At 47.4% G+C, this 22,889-nt stretch overlaps 2 protein-coding genes and 1 long non-coding RNA gene across 6 annotated transcripts; 1 reads left to right on the top strand and 2 right to left on the bottom strand.

Annotated features, from left to right (window-relative positions):
• Window positions 1-1,837: 1,837 nt before the first annotated feature.
• PPIH (peptidylprolyl isomerase H) lies at window positions 1,838-11,610 on the bottom strand. 3 transcript variants are annotated; one of them, XM_059866500.1, is made up of 10 exons: window positions 10,897-11,030; window positions 10,462-10,526; window positions 9,829-9,852; window positions 9,287-9,331; window positions 8,837-8,879; window positions 7,300-7,392; window positions 5,692-5,779; window positions 4,798-4,838; window positions 3,523-3,611; window positions 1,838-2,034 (listed from the first exon to the last, which is right to left on the bottom strand). In XM_059866500.1, the coding sequence occupies exons 1-9, from the start codon at window positions 10,960-10,962 to the stop codon at window positions 3,543-3,545; spliced, it is 534 nt and encodes a 177-aa protein (XP_059722483.1). In that variant the 5' UTR covers window positions 10,963-11,030; the 3' UTR covers window positions 1,838-2,034; window positions 3,523-3,542. The 3 variants fall into 3 exon arrangements, 2 of the variants coding, with proteins under 2 accessions (XP_059722483.1, XP_059722485.1); XR_009489237.1 differs by lacking the exon at window positions 4,798-4,838 and having other exon boundaries at window positions 10,897-11,610; XM_059866502.1 differs by lacking the exon at window positions 9,829-9,852 and having other exon boundaries at window positions 10,897-11,610.
• On the top strand, window positions 10,415-13,290 carry LOC132337707 (uncharacterized). 2 transcript variants are annotated; one of them, XR_009489239.1, is made up of 3 exons: window positions 10,415-10,545; window positions 10,651-11,940; window positions 12,429-13,290. It is a non-coding gene; the product is annotated as an uncharacterized LOC132337707 (long non-coding RNA). The 2 variants fall into 2 exon arrangements; XR_009489238.1 differs by having other exon boundaries at window positions 10,651-13,290.
• Window positions 13,291-18,480: 5,190 nt separating this feature from the next.
• Window positions 18,481-20,959, bottom strand: HIPK4 (homeodomain interacting protein kinase 4). The gene is made up of 2 exons (XM_059866778.1): window positions 19,511-20,959; window positions 18,481-18,516 (listed from the first exon to the last, which is right to left on the bottom strand). The coding sequence occupies exons 1-2, from the start codon at window positions 20,957-20,959 to the stop codon at window positions 18,481-18,483; spliced, it is 1,485 nt and encodes a 494-aa protein (XP_059722761.1).
• Window positions 20,960-22,889: the final 1,930 nt, after the last annotated feature.

Here is a 22,889-nt window from a genome sequence, read left to right as displayed (position 1 = left end):
TTAAAGAAATCCTAAATTAACAAACCAAAACCACTATAGTGAATCACCTGAAAAATAATCTTACTATAGAATCAGATTTAGGGAATACACCAGGCAGTGAGTGACCCATGACGGAGAAAACTCCAGGGAGGAAATCTGTGGGGATGTGTCAGGGCCATGCACCTACAGCCGAAACTGTGGGCCCCAACAATGTCTTTGGGAGGTAACACTGTGGGATCCAGAGGCAACTCAAACCCTCAGGGAAATGCACAGGCCACCAGAAACACCATTTCCAGCTGCAGCATCCACAGCTGGAGCAAGATGCTGGAGCTGAGAGGAGGTCCATCATCTCCTCTACAGGACATTCCAGGATTTGCTACATACAACACAAGGGTGACATCATAATGGGAGAATTCAAACAAAAAATGTGGTTTTTGAGAAGACTTTCAGCAGGTAAGGAACATGGCACAGAAACTGGAATCCTGCACACTCCATGTTGAAGGGAAATATAATGGGATGTAATTAGCCATTGTAATAACAAAGAGGTAGTAATGGATTTGCCACTCTTAATTAATCTGGGAAGCTCTGTGACCCCTGTATGCAGGAAGTGAGGCCAGCTGATGGCAATGGTATAAATACATCAGGCTGAAAAAGTGCTGCTAAGCCTGAACCAGAAATAAACTGGTTTCCCTGGTGAAAAAATGGTGAATTTGGGTACCAGCAGCTAGAAGTGCAAACCTCAGCACAGCACTGCCAGGCATAGCTCCCTGAGGCACCTGAGCCAGCCTGTTGAGAATCTTCAGCCCTCCTCTTACAGGAGAGCCCTCTGCAAAGCATGTGTGGGACTGGGGAAGAAAGGACTGGGGTGTCCGTGCTTCTTTTATCACCTCATGTTCTGTAGGTACAAAGTGATATGCCTCAGGCTGGAGAGAATGAGTGTTCTCAGCTACTGTGCAATCCTAGGAATGAGGACACAGGAATCCTGACAGCCAGAGCCTGCTGCCAGGATTTCAAAGAGCCACGAGAGAAAAGAGTACAGCCAAGCCTGGGGGAGCTTCCTCCAGCATGTCAGTGCTGAGCAAGGCCACACTTAGGCAGTGGTGCACCCTACACCTGCTGCCCAGGCACGGATGGGATCTCTCCACATGGGATGAATCACCTGCATGTGGCAGAACAGACTCTGCCCTAACTTTCATCAGGTGCTTTACCTTTAAACAGCTGGATGAAAAGCTCCTGCTTGAACCCAGCCATCTGTAGGATGCTGGCTTGTCCCCTGCCAGGAGGGTGAGCTCTCAGCCCTGTTCTGGGAGAAAAAAGGCAGCCTCAGCTGCACTCTCAATACACAGGACAAGCAGCCCCAATTTCATTCCTATAGCATCACCATTCTGGTTTTCCCATATGACAAGTCTGCACCAACACCCTTGTAAGTACCCAGGTGAACCCCTCCTCCAACACATGCGGCACACAACAGCTCAATGGCCTGGTGCTACCATGTGCTAGGGGAAGGCTGAAAGACACCTGTTAACATCAGAACTCTCCTCAGAGCATAGCACTCACAGTGATGGAATCTGTGCTATACCAATTCCTCATGCCTCAGAAAGGCTGTACACACAAAGGTTCTGGAGATTCCCAAGAACCTTTCTGCCAGCCAGGCAGTTGTAGTTACCTGCTGAGTGAAAGAGCTGGTGCAGCACAGCTCTGCCAAGCTCCTTTCACCCCTTCTTTCTCTCAATTCCATGCAGTAAATGTTCCTGACTGAACCAGCCAGGGATAATACATTTTGCTGAAGATGTTACAGCCCTTCTCACCTAGAGAGGAATCCATTCCCACTAATGGTAATTGATGTATACTGCACACGTTTACACGTTTTAAAAAAATTCTTTATTTACATTTCAAAGTGGGAAAAAAAAAAAAAAAGATGCCCATTATTAAATAATTTCAGAAGAACCTCAAGAGGATGGATCTGACCTGTGGAGAAGTCTGGGGCAGTAGGTGGGCTGGCTGGAATTGGAATTGCACAGAGCCAGCACAGGTCTAATCACCAGGAAAGGAACACTGAAAGGAAGAAGAGACAGGTAAGTCTAAATGCTGGACAGCTGTTCCCAACAGTTCTACAACAGCCAAGCTGTGCAGTGACACTGGGGGCCACACAGTGATTTTAAGTCCATGCCAGCTGCTACACACACCAGCTTTCATCATCTAGAGAACTCGGGAGTCCTCCTGAGTCTGCCTGCCAGGCAACCCTTCTACTTCTGAAGTTAAAAGCAACAGTGCCTGTTTCTCCCAGCTGATTCTCAAGTATCTTGACAAGTAGCTGATGTGGCTGTGCAACATCAAGCAATGCAAAAGCTGTTCTCATCTCCAGTCAGATGAGAGACATGAGAGTGCAGCAAGGCTGGAAATAAGTAAGGTGGCACCAGCCTGGCACCTATGAATGAAAAGCTTCCAGGCTCAAGCTGGGCATTGGCCAGAGATCCAGTACTCCAAACCAAAATGATAAGAAAGTCTGGGACTGAGTACAACCCTAAAGGGGACCCGACCCTTCAGCACAGCTCTGCAAGAAAAGAAACAGCCTTGCTAGCAGGCTTTTTTCAAAAGCCTGTAAATGCCACCAGAAGTACCAGGGGAATGGAAGAATGATTACATTCCCTGTTGTCACTTCATCAAATAGCAAGAGCTCCCAAGAGTTTGAAGTGCTGCAGGTCTCTAAGACTTTATTACAAAAGAAGGAACATTGTGGGCAATTCCAGTTGCCTTTGGATATCATTTAATGGAAGGTCAAAAATTATGAGTATGTGCTTTTGTCCAAACTGCCTCCTGAAATGTGGAAAAAATCATCAACCAAAAGGCTAATACAGCAGATTTTTGACAAGCTGAAGTCCAACACACTGAAATCTAGACAGATTTGTTTAAATACCTCTAGTTTTTACAGTAAATTGAGCAGGCAAATGGAAACAGAATACTTACTGTATGTTAGCCCGAGACTATTGGTTTAACCAAAATGAAGCCTGAGTAACAGTAAGTAGTGGAAACATCTCTCTTCAGATAAAGACAGTGGTACTCTTTTCAAGTCAAGGTAAGACTTGTCCCACCCATGGATAGTCTGCTTTTTGTAGCTGTTGGAAAGTTCTCCAATCTGCAGGGTAAAGTGAGGCTTCCCACCAGCTAGACTGCCTGGGTAATGCCAGAGGGATTACTGCTGTAATTCTCTTTCATCAACTTTCTACAATTGAGGCTTCAAGGCAGCCTAACTCAATCCAAGAAAAAGCTCAAACAAACCCATCTTCTCCTCGACTACAGCCGCAAAATCCTATCCTTGCTGTGCTGCCTCTGGTGTTTGTACATCCTGGAGGGAAACCAGTTCTGGGACTTAGCTGACAAAAAACAAATGCTGTTAGAGAAGCACTTTCTGGTGTTTCAATGAGCTGACACAGCTCTCTGCAGGTTCAAAGAAATGTGAAAATAAATCAAGAGAAAAGTAAGAAGCAGAGCAGCCCAGAGCCCAGAGTTCATGGCATTGTGCCTGTGAAGATTGAGACTTACCACACTGCTTTTTCATCGCTTCACATTTCTCCACACTGAGAGATCACAACTGGCAACTTGGGTTTGTTATTGGGACCCGTAGGCACGTTCTGGGGACAAACAAATACAGAACATTAAAACTTATAAAAGCACAGCAAACTCAGGCAGTGACAGGTACTGGAAAAATGGCTAAGAGAGATCTCTGTAACATGAGGAACAGGGAATTACAGACACAGCTCCGAGGAGGAGAAAAGCACCATTACACATTTGGCAACAGGCCCAACCATAAGCTGGTGAATTCCCTCTGTAAGCAGAGGTTTGGGACACAGACCAGAAGCTGGTCCTTTGAATTGGAGGGAAGGAATAGAGTAAAAATTGGAGAGCTCCTCGCGGAGTTACTTGAGGCTGCTCTGGCTTTGATACTAAAAGCAGCTGCCACAAGCAAAACAAACCTGTGCTCACACAGAAAGGAAAGAGACAGTGGCAAAGAAACCCTCATTCTGAACCTCCTGATGCATTAGACTCAGATGTTCTCTGAATCTCTCATTTTCTTTACTTTGGTCTCACTGTACCGATACCCAAAGCAGGCTCACCACAATGCTCCAGCAGATTACACCATGCAGTACTACTCAATCCGTGTAACTTTTTCTCAAAGCCCAACAGCTCTGTGTTTTGCCCCGTTTTCCAGATTAGAGACCCTTATGCACATTATCCCACATGTATCATGGAGTCAATGCTGGCTGTCTCAGAGAACTTGCTGCTATTCGTTAAATCTACTCATTATCCTGCCATGACACCCAGGCCTGATGTTGGCAGCAATCATCACCTGGACTGTATTTATCTTCAGCTCCCGGAAGCCTATCAGGAGATTAGCTTAATTTTTTCTTATTAAACATGCTGATCATAGATCGGCAGAACTGATGATTTTGCATCCACTGAATAATTCCAGGCAATGGCAAAGAAGTGAGATGCTTTATGCTCTTGTCTGAGCTGCTGATGGAACAACTTTTTAATTCAGCCTCTGAACAAATGCAAAGCAAATAAAGCCAAGAGCGCAATCCCCACTCAAAGACTATCACAGTCACAAGATCCTAGCATTTCCAAAGCCAACTCATATGACAGCCTGTGCTTCAACAGATTTCCTGCTACATTATAATGATGACAACCAATAATGCCAGTTATCAACACTGGTATTCAATGGTATCCTGTAAACAGACAGGAGGACAACTCTACTTAATCATGTACATAACTTTCCAATGCAGACATTCACAAGGAAGTAGCCATATTCAAACTTACTTCAATTTTTCTCATGACCAACAGCCCATCGACAATTTTACCTAGAATGAGAAAATTTATCCACTTCAATATGGCTGGTTTTTACCTTTGTTCCCCTCCACTCATCACGGGTAAACACATTTCTGTCCTTCCTGAAAAGCTCTGGGCAGTGTGCAGCTATTGGGCACTTCAGGATTTGTTACTGATCTCTAAACTCATAAAGGAAACAATCCCTCTTCAAACATTCTCCACATTCAGCACAGATTAAGTGCCTCTTCCCATCACAGGGGTAGTGTGTCTAGAAATCTGCGGGTTGAGACCACCAGCTTAAGACTGGTCTGGAACTCCTACAGTTCAACCAGCAGTAAATGCAAGTTAGCAGATATGGTTTCACAGAACTAATGTCCAAAACTCTGGTGAAAGCTCAGCCCTCTCTGATAGTGGAGAAGAAAGGAATCCTTCCACTCATCTGTGCCCTCTGCACTGGCACAAGGATTTGTGTACAAATACAGTACACTGAACACGGATCTGGATAAAAGCTAACCAGTGAAAAAATGATTCATTTCAACACTGATCCAACAGTGATCCATCACAGTATCAGGTTGCACAGATCGCTCAGACAGCACAAGCGAGGAGGGAAGAATGAGCAGTCCATATCCAGAGGTGCTTGGGCACCGAACAGGCACCCCAGAGAATGATCACAGTCCCAAGGCTGCCAGAGCTCCAGGAGAATTTTGACAGTGTTCTTAGGCACAGAGTGGGATTTTTGGGGTGACCTGTGCAGGGTCAGGAGTTCGTCTTGATGATCCCTCTGGGTTCCTCCCAGTTCAGAAGATTCTCAGTATTTATTTTAACAGCTTCCATGCAGGGATGTCTGTGAGCTGCCACTCCAGGACTTTTACTGCAGGTACTCACCAAACACAACATGTTTCCCATCCAACCAGTCACACTTGGAGCACGTGATGAAGAACTGGCAGCCATTGGTACTCGGACCACTGTTTGCCTGGGGGTTGAGAATAGCAAAATACAACAAGTATACTACTTCAGACTGACCAAAACTGAAGGCAGACACATAAAGAAGAGGTGTTGTTTAAGTATGTATTATTTTTAGCTTATTCCTAGACAAATGAAAGGAAACAGAATACATATCTGCAGGAGACCCTGTGCTGGGATGTAGTATGTCACCACCTCTGGTCACACCAGAATGAGCAAGAGCCACGTCACCAACTATTTATTATACTTCTACAAAGGCGTGTTCAATACAAGACTGTGCCGAAGTCCAGGCTTTAGAGCAGACTCCAGAAAAAAGGCCGAACGTTTTGGTGACAAGTATTTATTGGCTGCAGCATTACCCTGAAGAAAACTGAACACCAGAAACCAGGGCAAGAAAAAAACCCAGCTGATTTCTGGCTTTAGGGAGATTTCCTCAGAATACAAATAAAAAACTTTCAATGATCATGACGAGAAAAGTAACAACTGTATTGGCAGAGGAGTCACAGGAACCAGGGGATGCAGATGTGAAATTTTATTTACACCTAAGTAAAAAACCCCAGAGCATTTGCACTCTGTTAAGAAAACATCTTTGCAACACTGAATGCCACTTGCGATATTGACAACCAGGAGCTACTAAAGCAAGTTTCTGTCCTGATGAGTGAATAGGTCAAGTTTTGCAGCAGCAGGATTGCAAAGGACAGGGTCATTTTGGCTTTCTAATTAATGCTAGCCAGCTTCAAAAGGATCCAGCTGGGATCCATGGTGCCTGGGATCCAAGGTTTGACCCAGTATAATGACTTCAGAGCCATACCACTTTAACACAAAGCTGGCAATACTGGAGTGAATCCCTTCTTTCACACCACAGTACACTAGCTGCTTAGCTGTGCCATGACATCTTTTTGGGCCATGTTTTCAATGTGGATGAATAACTAACCCATATTACTAAATGTCCTAAGCAAGTGGTTTCAAGGGCAGAGCAACTGAAAGAGCTGGGGAAGAAGCAGTTGTGGATAGGAACACTGAAGCACTGGCTCCATTTGCTTTCTATTCCAAAAGTCAGGGTATTGTTCCCACCAGACAATGTGCAATGGTTGCAGTTTCTCTTACTATGTTGAATAGGAAGGTCTGTTTTAAAAGATACCATGGTAACACTGCTGTGGCTTTTGAACTCCCAAATCTCTCTTTCATCCTTGCCAAGGTCAGTGTTTGATAACAGTATCAGGAAAGAAGAAAACATCACCAACTCACCACTGCATGAAAACTGCAAGAATTAGGCTCTTCTGAAAGCAATCAAGGTAAGCCTGTCCCAGCACTCCAACAGGCAGCAAAGAAAGGATGCTGCAAGATCAGGTCTATTGTGTTACTCAACATATTAAGCTAAAAGTAGCTGCTTGACTAGTAGCTACAAAGCAGACCTTGTACCAATGGCAGAGATTCTGCTGCCAAGCAAATACTATATACACTTAAAAAAAGGGCACAGAGAAAGTTCCAAAAGCTTTTTAGTCTGTAATGTCATTATTTTATACTCACCATAGAAAGCAGGCCAGGAGCAGAATGTTTCAGCTTGAAGTTTTCATCTGCAAAAGGACCTCTATATATACTGGCTACACCAGTGCCGTCTCCCTGCATGACAGAGGTACCCAGTCAGTGACAGCAACTGCTACAGAACAATTAAATTTAAAAATTAATTTAAAATCTTCAAGCAAGAGGAAAGGGCAAAATGGACTTTGTATTGCCATTTACATACAGCAGCAGTGAACACATTCAGTATTTCATTTCTGAACAAGAACAGCAACCAGTTTATAACTACACAGTTCATTGTTCATCATTCATATGTTGGCAGAAGCCCATGCAGATGGTAAGTTTAAGTCCAAGCCTCCCAGAGTGAAGTGGAGGCTACAGATTGCTTGGTACAGACCCATCAAGACTTGGAAGGGAAAAGGGAGGAGACACAGAAGTATGGGATGGTGTGACAAAGAAAGCAGAAGTGGTTGCATTGCAAAAGTTGGCTTACAGTGGTTTTAGGTATTTCACCTTATTTTCTGTGACTTTATCAGAAATAGGAAAGCAATCTTTCTGTTCTACAAGGACAGTTTCTAAAATAAAAATTTTGCTTATGTTGTACTTTCTACTAAGTCCTTTTGGTCTACTTGCCCAGCCCTTGTTTGCTTCCCTCCTGCTCTCTGTAGATTACTTAAAATTTTGGCTCTGAGAAAGAAACTTGCACCCTGTCTCAGGGGTCAGCATGACTGTGCTTGCTCTTCAGGTGGCTTTGTAATAAAGATATAAATTCCAAATACTGGAGCAATGTGTAAAGCTTGTTGAGAGGCAGTGGAAGTAATACAGTGCACTGGGACATCTGAGCAGTGTCATGATTAGCATATACCACAGAGTCTGGTGCTGCTGAACTGCCTGCTGCGTGGTCATTTCTCTCAGAGACCTTCATACAACCAAGTTTTATATTAAAAAAGCTTTATTGCTTCCCTCCTATTTTGAAACACTTCCAAAAATAAAATAATTTTACTGGATCCTAGAACAGTGAAGAGATCCTGTGGCCCTTCAGCCTTACTCATATGTTCTGCTTATCCCCATGTCAGAGCATGACCACCATTGTGGGCACAAAGACTTTTCTATTTTGAGAAAATTTAGTAACAAAAGGCTAGTTTTGATTTAAATGACATCTTACATTACACACTGGGTTCTGTACTTATGGTCTATCTACAATGTGAATTGAAATTCACAGAGGTTTTTGTCTGGAGGAGGGCAACAGAAAGGGGAAGGAAAACAGGGCAAACAAAATTTTTCAAGTTTTGAAAGCTTCCAGGGTTTTGGCAAGTTATTGCAGAGAGAAAACGTTTTGGGAAGAATGCATGTTCACCCAAGGCTCCAGATTTGTTTTCAAGTGGTTTATTGTCTGTTGCAGTAGGACGGCAGCAATGCTAAGAGGATACCTCCAGTTACTACTGGATACCTCAGAAAGAGAGCCCACAAATCAGCACAGACCCTTGGAAACAGTAGCATGTTATACCATAGAGGAAAAGGACAAAAAGAGTACAGGAGTACATACATTTACGAAGTCACCTCCTTGGATCATGAAATCCTTTATTACCCTAAAGAAGTAAAACAACACTTAGTTCTCAGCGGCCAAAAGCCTCAAGAAGCTCAGGGTAAGATGAAAAGGGGTTCTGCCTTGCAACAGAAGTTAACAGCCTGTGAATGCTGCAGCCTAAAATCTACAACAAATATTAATTAATGGTTGATACAAGGTCATTTAGGACTCATGGCTTTTGAACAGGGATAGTGATTACGTCACAGATGCCGTATCTGACGTGGCACACCAGAACCAGGGGATTCCTCCCAGTGGGGAGGACAGCATCCCCAGGTCCCCCAAAGCCATAGAATTACATTAGCCATGATCCGCAAATGTCTCCAACACCACTAATAGCTCAAGGCAGGTCACAAAACCCCATATGGCTCAGGCTGCTATTTAGCGTTAAAACAACAGTAGATAATTTACCTGTGGAAAGTGCTTCCTTTATAACCTATAGGGACACCATCTTTCCTGCAGGGAAGTGAAAAGGAGAATTACTGCAACCTACTGGATATCCCAAGACAAAATTATCTCAGCAATTCAGAGGCCCAAAGGGTTGCTGTATACATTAGCAGCTGCCTTGAAATATAGCCAAGTGCCGCAGCCTCTCGGCTGCTGCTGTTGAAGGCAAAAAAAAAAGCCTCAAGTGGGCTCTGCACATGAAATTACTCTGCTCCCTGCAACACCCACACCGTCACCTTCACAGGATCCCACTGCAATGTGCAGCATGAGCAGGTGGGCTTTGCAGATAGGGCTTTTTTTAGAGCCACCTAGTCACAAAAAAAGTCATATCAGAAAGAGAAACCTGCCATCTCTGTGAATCTCAAAGCCCCTCAAAATTTCCTCAGAGCAGATTTCCCCTCCATTTTGTACTAGTACAACGTGAAAAAGTTCAAGACAAACCCTTTCTACCTCACCCAGCCCTGTTTCTCCAGCGGGACACTTAAAGGACATTATAATCCACTTACCTGAATTCACCTGTACAAAACTGCCTGGCAAACAAAAAGAGAGCAGAGTGTTAGGTGCATGTGAACTCTGAGGGCTGCACCAACAGATGCACAGGATTTTCCTTATTGTGTCAGAGATGTTCCCAGAGAAACAGGAACAGGAAATGGTAACTCCTTCCCCCTGCCATTTCAAAACATATTCTGTACTCTTCGTAGCGAGGAGGTCAGAGAGTTAACACCAAGGCTGTAAGAAACCGTGAATGCGGGGCAGACACTGTGTTTGACAGAGACCAGGGTATGTCCATCCCTCCAATGGAAGTGGGATTTCACATGGTGCATCCCTCAGTTGATGGTAGGAGAACTGGGTGGCCAGGAGACCTCCACCATGGCACAAGGCACTGCCTGCTCTAAATGCATGGAGCAAATCAGGAGGCTTCACAGAGGAAGCAGAGAAGGACCCCTTCCAGCCAAACAGGGTCCCTTGAGAGACCAGGATGCCACATACCATCTTTGAGAACAGAGGGACAGAAAGCAGGTGAAGCAGTTTGGGCTGGGTGTCAGCTAATCAGTTTGCCACCAAAAGCCATCCTTGGACCAGAAAGCCTTTGCAGTTCCAGTCCAGGCTGAGCTGCAGGAACGATAGCTGCTCGTTACCTGAAGTTCTCTGCTGTTTTGGGTACAACATCTGCGAACAGCTCGATCTTCATGCGACCGACCTCCTGAGGAGACAAGGGCCAGGTGAGTCTTTCAGGTCCCCTCACACACAGACGCCTGCCGCCCGACACCGGGCACTCCCACAAATCCGGTCACCTCATTCACCCCCATTCATCCCCATCCCTCCAGGCCCCTCCTGACGTAGTCCTTCTCCTCTGCCCTGCGAGCCCCTCCCGACTGGCCCAGTGACCCGAGAGGCCCGCCATCCGGCTCCTGGCACCGCCACTCCCAGCGCTTCCAGTCGCGGCCCCGCAAAGTCCCACGTTGACCCCCTGCACCGCCCGTGCTCTCTCATCCCCACAACACTCTGATATCCGCAATATCCCCGCAATCCCTCCCCGGGCGCCGCCGCTCCCGGTCCTGGAGCACCCCCACCTGCCCGCCGATGGTTACATCGAAGAAAACCACGGGGTTGTTGGGATTCGCTGCCAGCGCCGACATTGCGACTACCACTGCAGGAAGCGGAAATGGCGACGGAAGTGGAAACGCCGACGAAAGGCGAGACGGGCGGGAGGTGGGGGTGAGGTTGTCCGGGATGTCTGGGATATGTGTGGTGCGTCCAGACCGTGTCTGTGGTATCCGGGTGGCGTCCGTAGTTCCATCCAGCTCGGACTCCCCAGCGTAGACCGCTGCTCGGCTGGGAAGGCTTGCCCGTTCATCTCCCTGCCCCCCCGGGCACACGCCGGCTGAACATGAGCTCAGTTGTGCCCAGATGGGCAAGGAGGCCAATAGCACGTGAGCTGTACCAGCCACAGCGTGGCCAGTGGAACCAGGGCAGTGACCGCCCAGCTGTGGTGAGGCACCTCTAGTCCTGGAGTCAGTTCTTGGTGCTTCTCTACGAAAAAGACATTGTGGGGCAGGAGTATGTCTAGAAAAGAGAATGGAACTGTGGAAGGGTCTGGAGCACAAGAAACAGCTGAGGGAACTGGAAGGACTCAGCCTGGAGAAAAGGAGGCCCGAGGGGACTTTCTTGCTTTCCACAACCCTCTGGTAGGAGGATGTAGTCATGTGAGGGTCAGGCTCTGCTCCCAGGGAACAAAGGACAGGACAAGAGGGACTGGCCTCATGTCCTTGCAGGAGGTTGGACATCAGTAAGAATCTCTGTGGAAAGGCTCATCCAGCCCTGGCACAGATTGTCCAGAGTAGTGGTGGAGTTCCCATCCCTGAAAGGGTTTAAAAGCCGTGTAGATGTGGCACCTGGGGGCACAGTTTAGTGGTGGCCTTGGCAGTGATGGGTGAGCAATTGGTTTCAATCCTCAGAGTCTTTTCCACTAATTCCATGATGGCAACAGTTAGGTCTGTGCTTGTTTACAAGGTTTGATCAGCTGAACACTGCCTTTGGGAGGTTTACAGGCCTCCTTCAATGTTCTGACTGTGCTTGAGCAGAAGTCGTGCTTTCTGTGGCAGAAGATGAGCAAGGTATGTAAACAAGTGCACTACAACTTTCCTGCTTGGAAAGAGACCTTTCCTGGACGAGAATCCTGATTTGGAAATTGTTATGTATGCACTCAATGGCTGAGTGCAGCTGTCTGTGTACAATCAGTGCTGTAGCTGGGCCTTGCCTTTTCCTTGTGGCAAGAGAAGGCTCTAGCGTGAAGATCAGCCCTGACTCGGCTTGTACAGAACTGGGCTGGCGCAGAGCACTTTTCTGCCACTGAAATGCCAAAATAGCAGTGCCTGCTTTTGGTGAATAAAGGTGATCTATTTCTACACCTTCAGCCTGTGATTGGTGACAGTTTTCTCAGGGCATTTCCTAACAACTCTAAAGACAATTTTTGAGTCTGTTACTGTTTCCTGAGGGTGAAAATCTGCTCAGTGATTTGCATTGGTGAATCCTTCAGTGTGTCCCAGCTGTGGTTTTGCTTTAAAAACCCCTGTAATTCATCTGAAGACACCTTTTTTTGCAGGCCAGGGGTGGGCAGTGGTACAAGATGAATGATGCCTCAAGACATCTCTCTGCCAAAATACATATTTGCTTTTCTATGCCAGGTAGGAACAAGTGTGAAAGGATGTTCAGAATATATTCTCTCTTGTGTTACTGATCTTGTTGCTGTTCTTCTCTGATGGGTTTTGCTTTTTGTCATAGGAGAGAAGACTGTTTGTCCAGGTGAGTTCTCTTTGTCCTGCAGTTTGACAGGCCATTTCTTCTCCCTTGCTGTTTGGCACTAAACTGGGCTTGTGTAAATTGCCAGATGTGTGCTCTCTGAGACGGGCCATCTATGAAAAGGGGCAAAATGGACATCTGAGAGCATAAAGATGAGTCACTTCCGGAAAGGGACAGACATGACTGGAAAATAGTGATCTATTTTCCAAAGCCTTGTGCTGCTTCAGTCTTCTGCATGTCAGGTGTGCCAGAAAATGACAGGCCTGAAGCTGCAAGGAGACTGCAAGAAATCAAGGAGGTGGAGAAAGCCCACACACACTGAGGAGGGGGAGAACTTCAATAGAAGCCAGCCAGGCATTCCATGTCTCAGGAAGTGCAGGGCACCCTCACCACCAGCTGGGACATGGCCATGGGAACTTTCTTCATTCATCCTCAAGAGAGGAGGACTAAAAAGTAGCAACATTTGCAACATTACAGCAGTTTGCCTCACTCTTTGCCAATGATTTCAGGTGCATGTGGCTTCTGTACAGACCTGTTCAGTACTGGTCACCAAGCTTCCCAGCGTAACCTGCCAGTGACCATCAAAGGCTGCAGATATCTCAGAAGAATGTTGACCTTTTTAAACCTGACATTTATGATTGAAACAATAAAACCATCAAACCAAACCCAGTCCCAAGTGGTGCTTCTGATTGTTCTATAGAGTTTGACCATGCAAGAAACAACAGGGTTTTTTAAAATTTGTTTAACTTGAGACTTCCTTTATGAACAGTCCCCTGTGATGCAGAAAGGTGGGAGCTTTGTACACTTATATTGAAAGAGCATGCAGAGATCTCAGGGAAAAAGAATTCTGAGGAACAGTGTCTCCAGGGCTCCTGGATCAGAGGCTCAGCTCCCCTGTGTGTGGCTCATGTTCTCCCAAATGCAACGCCCAGGGAGAGATGTCTCTGCAAGAGACAGGGAAACCAAGCAACTGCAAGCATGGACACTGATAGTCCCCATCAACAGGGCTGTTTGGTTAAGCAGGTGGGTTTCCACTCTTTTTACTCGTTCTTTTGGTGAAGAAATTGGTTTCCTGGCAGACTTGGGCAGTGGGGTTTGATTAAAAAACACAACACTTCACCTTGAAGATGATTCTGCAATGTCTCACACAAGCTGCAGTTCATATACCTTCTGTCCTATTTCTCAGCTATGCCAGAAATCAGTTTCTGAGGCAAAATCAAGACAAACATTTAGGCATTTCCTATCACAGAAAGTATTAAGCACCAGCTCCCAAGCCTGCTGTGAAGCTCACTCCTAAATGAGGAAAGCATTGTCTTTGATCTCCAGTGCCAGTGCTCGTGACCGCTGTGCCCTCTAGCAACCAAGTCCAATGAGAAAGGTGTTTGGGAGTAGGGGATGTGAGCAGAAGCAGAGTCCAGATGAGCATCCAAGTGCAGGGATCTTTCTTGGCACCAGTCATGTTCTGGTGACCTGTGAAAAAGTCACTTCTTCAGCAGCCTTGGAGAAAGGGAAAAATACTTTACTATAGAATTACCAAGATAAATTATTTTATTATTTAACTACATATATTGCATCTGCATAAACCAGTTCTTTGGGCCTTGTCCTCTTGCCTTCTCAGGCACACAAGACATCAAAAAACACCCTTGCAAATCATGTAAAAATTTCAATACAAGCCAGGTTACTCTTCCCCATCATCTGTTCAACCAACAGTGTCTCTCTTTGGGGCCTGCACACCATGAGTGGCCTCAGTTTCCACTTTCCATCTTTTTCATGTCCTGTCTTCTCCTGTCTCCCTGGGCTCTCCTCTCTGCTGGGCAATCTTCTCAGTCACTCCCTGACCTCCCAATGCTTTTCACTGTAATTGTGCTGGCAGATGTTAAAAAGCGCTATCCCAGCTTGGTGATCTGCGCATTTTCCTCTTCTCTTGCTGCTGTTTGATGCATTTTTTTTTTAATCTTATAAGCTCTAGTGCCCTGTCTCCCTCCTGCTGTTAAACCCAGTTCCTGCAAGAGAAGTCACAGTCAATGTCTCCTCCATGGTGCCTTACCTGTGTCTCTCTGACCTGGACAGCTGGTGGGAACCATCACAGCACCTCCTGGTACAGGTTTGTCTCTGGGTGTGGAAGAGGGAAACTTACAGTAATGCCTTGGCAATATCCTGCTGATAGAGCTGATTGGAAGGCAGCTCTGCAGACTGCCAGTGAGGCAAGCTGGCATCAAGTCCCGAGGTTGGTTCAGGGATGCTCTTGAGTATAAGTGACATATTCTCAGCTCCACAGCTTCTATGGGCCAGCCATGTCAGTGCTTCACCACCTCACAGGGAAAAATTTCTTCTCAGTGTCCCATCTAACCCTGCCAGATGCCATTCTCCCTTTTCCTGTCACACCAGCTTGTCCCAAGTCCCTCTCCAGCTCTTATGGAGCCCCTTTAGGGACTGGAAGGGGCTCTCAGGTCTCCCTAGAGCCTTCTCTTCTCTGGGCTGAACATCCTTGGCTCTTGGTCTGTCCCCAGAGCAGAGCTGCTTCAGCCCTCAGAGCAGTTCCATGGCCTCTGGATAGCAGGTCCAGATCCTTCTTGTGCTGGAGAACCCAGAGCTGGAGGCAGCACTGCAGGTGGGGTTCTATCTGAGCAAAGAAGAGGGGCAGAACCCCCTCTCACCTGCTGCCCATGCTGTGGGGATCAGCCCAGGACACAGTTTCTGGGCTGCCAGTGCATGCGGCCAGCTCATGTCTAGCCTCTCACCAGCATCCCACATCCTTTTTGGCAGGGCTGCTCTCAATCTCTTTATAACACCCTGTATTGATACTGGGTGTTACCCTGACCCATGTGCAGCACCTGCACTTGGTCTTGTTGAACCTCATAAAGTTCCTATCAGCCCACTGATTGAGCCTGTCCAAGTCCCTCTGGGTGGCCCTGTTCTCTGGGCGTCACCCGCACTGCTCAGCTTGGTGTCATCTGCCAATGTGCTGAGGGTGCACTTGATCCCACTGTCTGTTTCATTGATGGGGATATTGAATAGCACTGGTGCCAGTACAGACCCCTGAGGGACACCCATTGTCACAGATGTCCATCAGTACTCAGCCATCTGTCTACCCATTCATCTGTCCTTCTGTCCATCCATCCATCCATCCATCCATCCATCCATCCATCCATCCATCCATCCATCCATCCATCCATCTATCCATCCATCCATCCATCCATCCATCCATCCAGGCAACTTACCAGCTGTCCACTCTCCCATATATCCTATCCCCATCCATCTTGCCATCCTTCCCTTTGACCTGGCTGTCCCTGCTCTTTCCATCTGTCCAGCCATCCACCTGTGAGAGCCTGGAATGTTTATGGTTAAAGACTGAAAACAGTTTTGTCCCATATGAAGTGTCACATTATACAGCATAGAACTCCGCTCCAAGGGAGGTACCTGGGGGTTCCCACCAAGCCTGGCTGTATATTAACCTATTGATCATTGCATTTTGCAGGCTTCCTCCACCCCTGATAGAGCAAGACTGTGAACATCACTTTGACCAACTTACGTAAAAATTTCAACAAGCAGGTTTTGTTGCTGGACTTTCTTGTGGGCGATAACTATATAACCATTCTGTTCTTATAATTTCTTTCTCTTTCTTTTTCCTTATAAATTTTCTTTAATATTATTTTTGTGCTTTTATTTTACTGAAAGGAAAGTTGAATGCTAATGTCTTTACAAACAATTCCATGGGTGTGGGTATGGGTATTAATGTCTTTGAAATTAATCTTAATGTCTCTACTAACTTTAAGCCACAGGTTTGTTGCAGAACCCAGACTGACTCCTGAAATGGCAAACAGGTCTGCAAAAGTCTGAGTTTCTGAACTTGGGCCAAAATTTTGTGTTAAAGGGGGGAATATGTGGTAGGTGATTCGGGAAGGCTGTGCATTCCTAGTACCTCAGCCAATGGCGAAAGGAAGAGGGCAACATGTGTCTGGGAGTTTAGGATAAAAGGAGGCTGCGCCCTCCAAAACTTCAAGAGAGAAAACCCAGCGGGTGTGTGCCCCAATGGACTCTCTCCCTTTATTCAAGTAAAGTAGCAGGACCACTCTGTCTTCTTTATGGACACTGGATTTTCATTGTGTGATTTTCTGCCCATTACTATAGATAATAACTGAAACAGCTACATTTAAAAACTTGCTAAAAACCTTATTCTACCTAATGTTCTAAAGTTTGCGAAGAAAAAGTTTGTTCTTGAGCTTCCTGAGTACTTTGTTGTTTCTCCCACACACTGCCCAAAGTAATTCAAAGAACCTTCCCCTAAACCATCCAAGCAGACCGGGACATGACATCACACCAGCCAGTCCATCCAGCTGTGCATCCATCCCTCATCCTGGCTATCCCTGCTGTCCATCTGTCCAGACAATCTCAGCCTTCTCTCCCCCTGGCCTGGCCATCTCTGCTGTCTGTCTGTCCATATGGCCTATGGCTGGCCAATCCTGCTGTCTGTATACCCCTCCATCCATCCATCCATCCATCCATCCATCCATCCATCCATCCATCCATCCATCCATCCATATCCATCCATCCATCCCCCCAGTGGAGAGAGGGAGGTGTTTGTCCATCCATCTATCCCTCGCCCCCACCCCCTCAAGAAGCCTTCTCCACCCAATTTCTCCCATGACCATGAAGGGGAGAGCTGGACGATTACTATTCCTGCTGCAAGACCAAGGGCAAAGTGACACCTTGCAGGGGAACAGAGAGGAACAGGTGGGAATCCCCACCTCCCCCAGGCATAGGATGGGGATGAAGAACATGACGGATACCATTCTTGAGGAGCAGACAACCCCTACATCTGTGACATCATAGTGCAGTTTGCAGGGACATGAACCCCCAAAATTAACCCCCACCAGCACAAGTACAATGGCATGATTGGGAGCTGAGGAGCTGGGATAGAAGTGTGGATGGGAACTCAGAACCCAGCTTGGGAAGGTTCCAGACCCCATTTGGAGATCCCAGGAGTGCTGGGGGAGTCTCTGTCTTGTTGGAGGGCTTCTGGGGGTCTTGGCCTCTTTTAGGGGGCCTCATGTGTTGTGGAGGGGTCCCATGGGTGGTGGGGGGAAGTTTGCCCCTTGCTGCATTTGAGGGTGCTGTGTGGGGATGTTGGTGGAAGGTGTCCTGAATGCCTGTGTTGCCTCCACTCTGGATTTTGGTTGGGGTCAGCATTTCTGGGTGAGCCACCACCAGCCACTGCTGAGAGTGGCTTTGGGGCGGTTCTTGGATTGTTTTGTCCTTCCCCAAAAATCTCCTTGCAGGAATATCCCACTGGTCTTGGGACTTCGTGCAGCCAGCAAGCTCAGTTCTGGTGGTGAAGCTCAGAGTGAGTGGAGCTGTTGCTGGCCACACCATGCCACCAGCACCAACCAAGAGCAGACACAGGCAGTTTGTAATCAGGCAATGCCAAGTGCTGGGAGAGCGTCTGCGTGCTCCATTCAAGGTCAAGGAATAGACCACTGAGGAACCACTGGGTCTGGCTGTGCTGAGTCTGGCTTCCCACTCCAGTTTGGGGAATGTCACAGGGTGAGTAGAAGCTTTAGACAAGCCTTGCCAGTTTAAATTTAAGAAATTACTCTGGCCAACTAGTCCTAAGGATAGCACATTAGGTCTATTTATAAATGAGTTATTTATTAAACAGAAGGAGATAACATGAAAGATTTTAATCAGAATTACTTACTACTCAGTATAAAATTAAAGGAACTACTAGTAGATTGTATAGAACAGTGCAAAATATCAAGCTACCTATATTAAAGCTAGTAAAAGAAATAGTACTGATTAGGAGTCAAATGTAATTTACTACTGAGATGATGATAATGTACACAGAGTTCTTTTACTCAGCTTCCAGAGAAGTAATTGGAAAGCAGGAATCCCTGTTATGGAGAGAAACTACACACATTTACCGAAAAATTTGCGGATTTTTGCTTTGTGAAAGTAGCTTTTATAGTTTGTGAAGTGAGGTGTCTGTCAGTCAGAAATCCAGCTTATCTTGCTAAATTTCACTTCAACAGTAAGGTGTTTATTGGCAGTTGGGAGATACCAGAGTAATGTTAACCCCATGACACCAAAATAATTAATACAAGACAACTTGCCCTGTTTGAGCTATCTGACCGGTTAACAAGTTAGATAAGTTTTGTGAGGTGTGAGATGCCCTGCTGCAGGAGAAAAAAACAGAAAACCCAAGTTTTCTGAAGTTCATGTTGTTGAGCCTGGGCATGGGGGTCCCTCATGCTGCAGTGGTGAAAAGTGACAGGCCTTTGCCAAGTGCTCTGCCAGCCCCGGGTAAGAAGCTGGGACACCCCTCAAGTATTGGCAGTACCAAACTCCCCTGGCAAATAATCAGTGGAAATTCTCAGGTTTTGGCAAAACTATTTATTGGGGAGTCAATGTGAGAAACATAGCCGGTAGCATCTGGCACAGTATGTTCTGTTGCAGCCCTGACTGTGGTCTCCACCAGCAAGGCGCTGGGTTTTGGTGGTTGGGATGCTTGAGGGTGAGGAAGAAGAAGGTCTCTTGCAAGCTCTGGACTGCTGGAGTGTATGCAAAGGTTGCTGTGGGATCTCAGTGGTGCTGGGAGTGCCACTGGCTCTATGGTAGGAGGAGCGTGCTGAGTACTGCAGGGGCATCCCAGCCCAGCATCTGGAGCCCATTCTCCAAATCCCTGGAGGCTTGGGGTTGCGCCACATCACCAGAGCTCTCTGTGGTGGGGAACAGGGGGAAAAGCATGGGGACAGGGTGAGTATTACCTCCTTTTTTGTGGGAGCCTCAGGCACCTGGGGACATGTGGCACCAGGAAACACAAGTATGTAAGGGACCCCAAGCACCCTTTGTTCCAGAGTGCCCATGCCCAGGAGCCCCTCCCTGTACCTTGGCACAGGATGAGCTGTAGCATCTTCCAGGCAGGTTCTGTTCCATGATGCCGCTGACTGGGCTGCCATACCAGTGGCTGTATTGTTTCATTTTGCTGGGAGACCATGGCACAGCCAAGTGACCATTGGTGGGCTCCATCTCGGGACACCAATGATGTTGACAGTACTGGCTTCCACAGTGGATGAGACTGGGGGCTTGACAGATGTCCTGCTGACACTTGTCACCAGTGTCCCCAGCTGGCTCAGCCAGGCTGAGCCCATCCATCTGGGCAGTGGTCTTCTGGATGCCTCCCTGGCTGGCAGGGATGAAGGCACCTTTCTCTGTGCCTGGGAAGATCTCGACTATGCTGGAATCCTTACAGGATGCCCTCAGGTCTTCCTGACTGAGCTGGTAGTACTGGGTGGCCTCAAAGCTGGCCTTCACCTCCTGCATGGAGATGAAGGGATGATGAAGGGCAGCACTGGGTGTGATTCGCTCATGCGAGTCCCAAGTGAGCATCCTCTTGACCAGCTCCACCATCCTGTACAGATCACAGTGCTTGGCTAGCTCCTCCTGATCAGGATCAGGCATCGGGCAGACATTCGCCACCGCCAACTGATCCAGTGAGGAAAAGATATGCTCCCTCCTCTCCATCGGCTTTGCCATCACCTTCCCTGGTGGTTTGAGCTGCCAGGTACCAGTGGAACATGGCACACGTTGGAAGAAGGACTGTGTCTTTTGGGCAGCACAGAGCAGCTCACCCCGGGGTAGCCCCAAGGTGGAGCAGATGTAGCATACCTGGTCATATTCGTCATTGCCGGGGTAGAGTGGCCAACCCAAGTGAAGCTCAGCCATCACACAGCCCAAAGACCAGATGTCTACCTTCTCGCAGAAGGGCAAACCCAACAAGATCTCTGGTGCCCGGTAGAAGCGGGTTTGGATGTAGGGCTCCTGGACATGGCAGACCTCAGGGAGGAGGATAGCTGAACCAAAGTCAACAAGCTTGATGCGGAATGGATAGCGTGCATGGTCCACCAGCATGATGTTCTCTGGCTTAAGGTCAGCATGGATGATGGAGAGCTCCTTCAGCTTGACCAGTGCCACCAGCACCTGTGCTGTGATGGTTCGGATGTGGCGGACTGGCAGTGGTGAGAAGTTGTTTTGCTTTTGGAAGTCAAAGAGGTTTTGCTGCAGCAGCTCGAAGACCAGGTAGGTCCAGACCGTGTCACTGAAGGACTCGAGGAAATGGATGATGTGAAAGTCCTTTGTGTCCCCCTCCCGCAAAGCCTGCAGCAGCCTCAGTTCATTCTTCACTATTTGGCCATCGTGATCACAGTTCTTCAGGATCTTGATGGCCACCATCTCCCCAGTGCTCCTGCACTGCCCCTGGATCACCTGTCCAAAAGTCCCCTTCCCCAGCATGGCCATTATGTCATAGCACTCGGCACCTACCACAAGTGTCACCATGGTGGGCTGGCTCTTCACCAGGGGCTCACGATCCTCCAGCTCAGCATCCAGTGGGGACTGCAGACACCTAACTATCCCAACCCAGCCTCACAACACTGTAGGTTCCAACATCACCATGACAACTCATGATGTCACAACAGAAGCAACCCTCGTGGAGGAACCCCCTGAAACCAACATTGCCCCCCCCAAATCCAGTCCCGTTGTCCCCAAATTCATCCACAAACCCAATAACACATTCCAGGTCCCCCCAGAATGGATCCCAGCCCCCTGAAAACTAATTTTCAACCCCCTAACCCCTTTCCCTGGTCCACCAAAATCCATCCAAGTCCTCCATGACCCATACACAGCCACCCAAAACTAATTTCTAGTCCTCTAAACACAGTCCCTTTTTCCCCAAAACCCATTCAAGCCCCCCAAGATCTATCCCCAATTCCCCGAAACCCATCCAAGGCCCCCAAAACCTCCCCTAGTCTCTCAAACCCATCTGAGCACCCCATGATGCATCCCCAATACCCAAATCTCCAGCCAAACATAACCCGCCCTAGGCCTCCCAAACCCAGCCCTAGCCCCTTGAAATCCATTTCTGTTTCCCTAAAACACAGCCTAACTACCCCCCTTATTGCCAGTCCCAGAAAACCTGTCTCTGGCTCCCCAACCCCATGCCCAGACTGCACAGACATTCTCATTACTTTTTTGGCCATTAACATTTATTTCAGCCAAGCCAAGTGCAAGGAGCTATTAAACACCTCCCCTGCTTGAAAGTATACACAAAATCTTTGAACAACTACAAAAAAAGCTGGATTTAGGGGAGTGAGTTAAAGACGGTTTGATGCAGTCCATCACCATTTTAAGGGATGGCCAAAGATTCCCATGCTTGGTGGGCGGTTCATTGCTCACCAAACTGTGCCAGCTTATGCAGCTGAAATTCAAGGGTTCCCTCACCCCTGAGTCTCCCCAGACTGAAACATGGGGTGACTTTCATCATCACTGGCTGCTGGTTGAATTGGGGGCCCCTGGGGAAGACCTCAACATTGGGCAACAGCCTTTTCTTCCCTTGTGCTGGGTGATGGGGGGCTCTGGTGGGGAACCCCCTAGAGGAGAAACCCATGCTGGGCACCCACTGCCAACACTGGACTTTGCCCTCTGCAGCCCTGTTGACATGGGGCTGGAAGTTCTCCACCTGTTTGGTTTCTCCTTTTCCTTCAGTTTTACCACTGCTGCTGTCTTCACACTGCCCATCCTCATCCTCCCCTCACCTTCCAACCCACTCCCAACCAAAACTATACCCAATTTTTGCAATTTGATTCTAGACCAGCATCCCAGAGTTGTATCCTTCCTAGTGGTCTCCTTCATTGTTCCATCCATCCCCAGTGGTGCAAATTCAATACTGGCAGCTTCAACACCTGCATGCTGGTGGGTTTTGGTATCCTCTGCCTGACTGGATCCTCTGGTTTTGGTATCCTCTGCCTGACTGTCTCAGTGCAACCTACCAGTGGAGACAGTGAACCACTGGGTCAATGGCTGCACTGACTCATCTCCCGTTGTTCCCCTGGTTTTTAGTTTAAACTGGATTGTGTCAGGAGACTATGATTTCTTCCTTCCTGCTGTGGCAATGATTAAGCATCTAGGTTTTTCCCCATGTCTCATTATTTTGGGGTCCTGTTAAGATCCGGTTTAAACCCAGAAGAGCAAAGAAAACTAAGTCTCTGTGTATAAAATGGAAAGAATTTGAAGGTTCAAAATATACCCAAAAAATGTAATTAAAACCAAATGGGGTTAGGTGTTGGTGCCAAAAAATTGATATATTTTATTTAACAGTAGAAGAGGGAGGGAAGGAAGGAAGGAAGGAAGGAAGGAAGGAAGGAAGGAAGGAAGGAAGGAAGGAAGGAAGGAAGGAAGGAAGGGAGGGATAGAGAGAGAGAGAGAGAGA

Source organism: Haemorhous mexicanus, chromosome 23, assembly GCF_027477595.1.
Source record: "Haemorhous mexicanus isolate bHaeMex1 chromosome 23, bHaeMex1.pri, whole genome shotgun sequence".
NCBI classification, from domain to species: domain Eukaryota; kingdom Metazoa; phylum Chordata; class Aves; order Passeriformes; family Fringillidae; genus Haemorhous; species Haemorhous mexicanus.
This window is presented reverse-complemented; position numbering and strand designations above follow the sequence as displayed.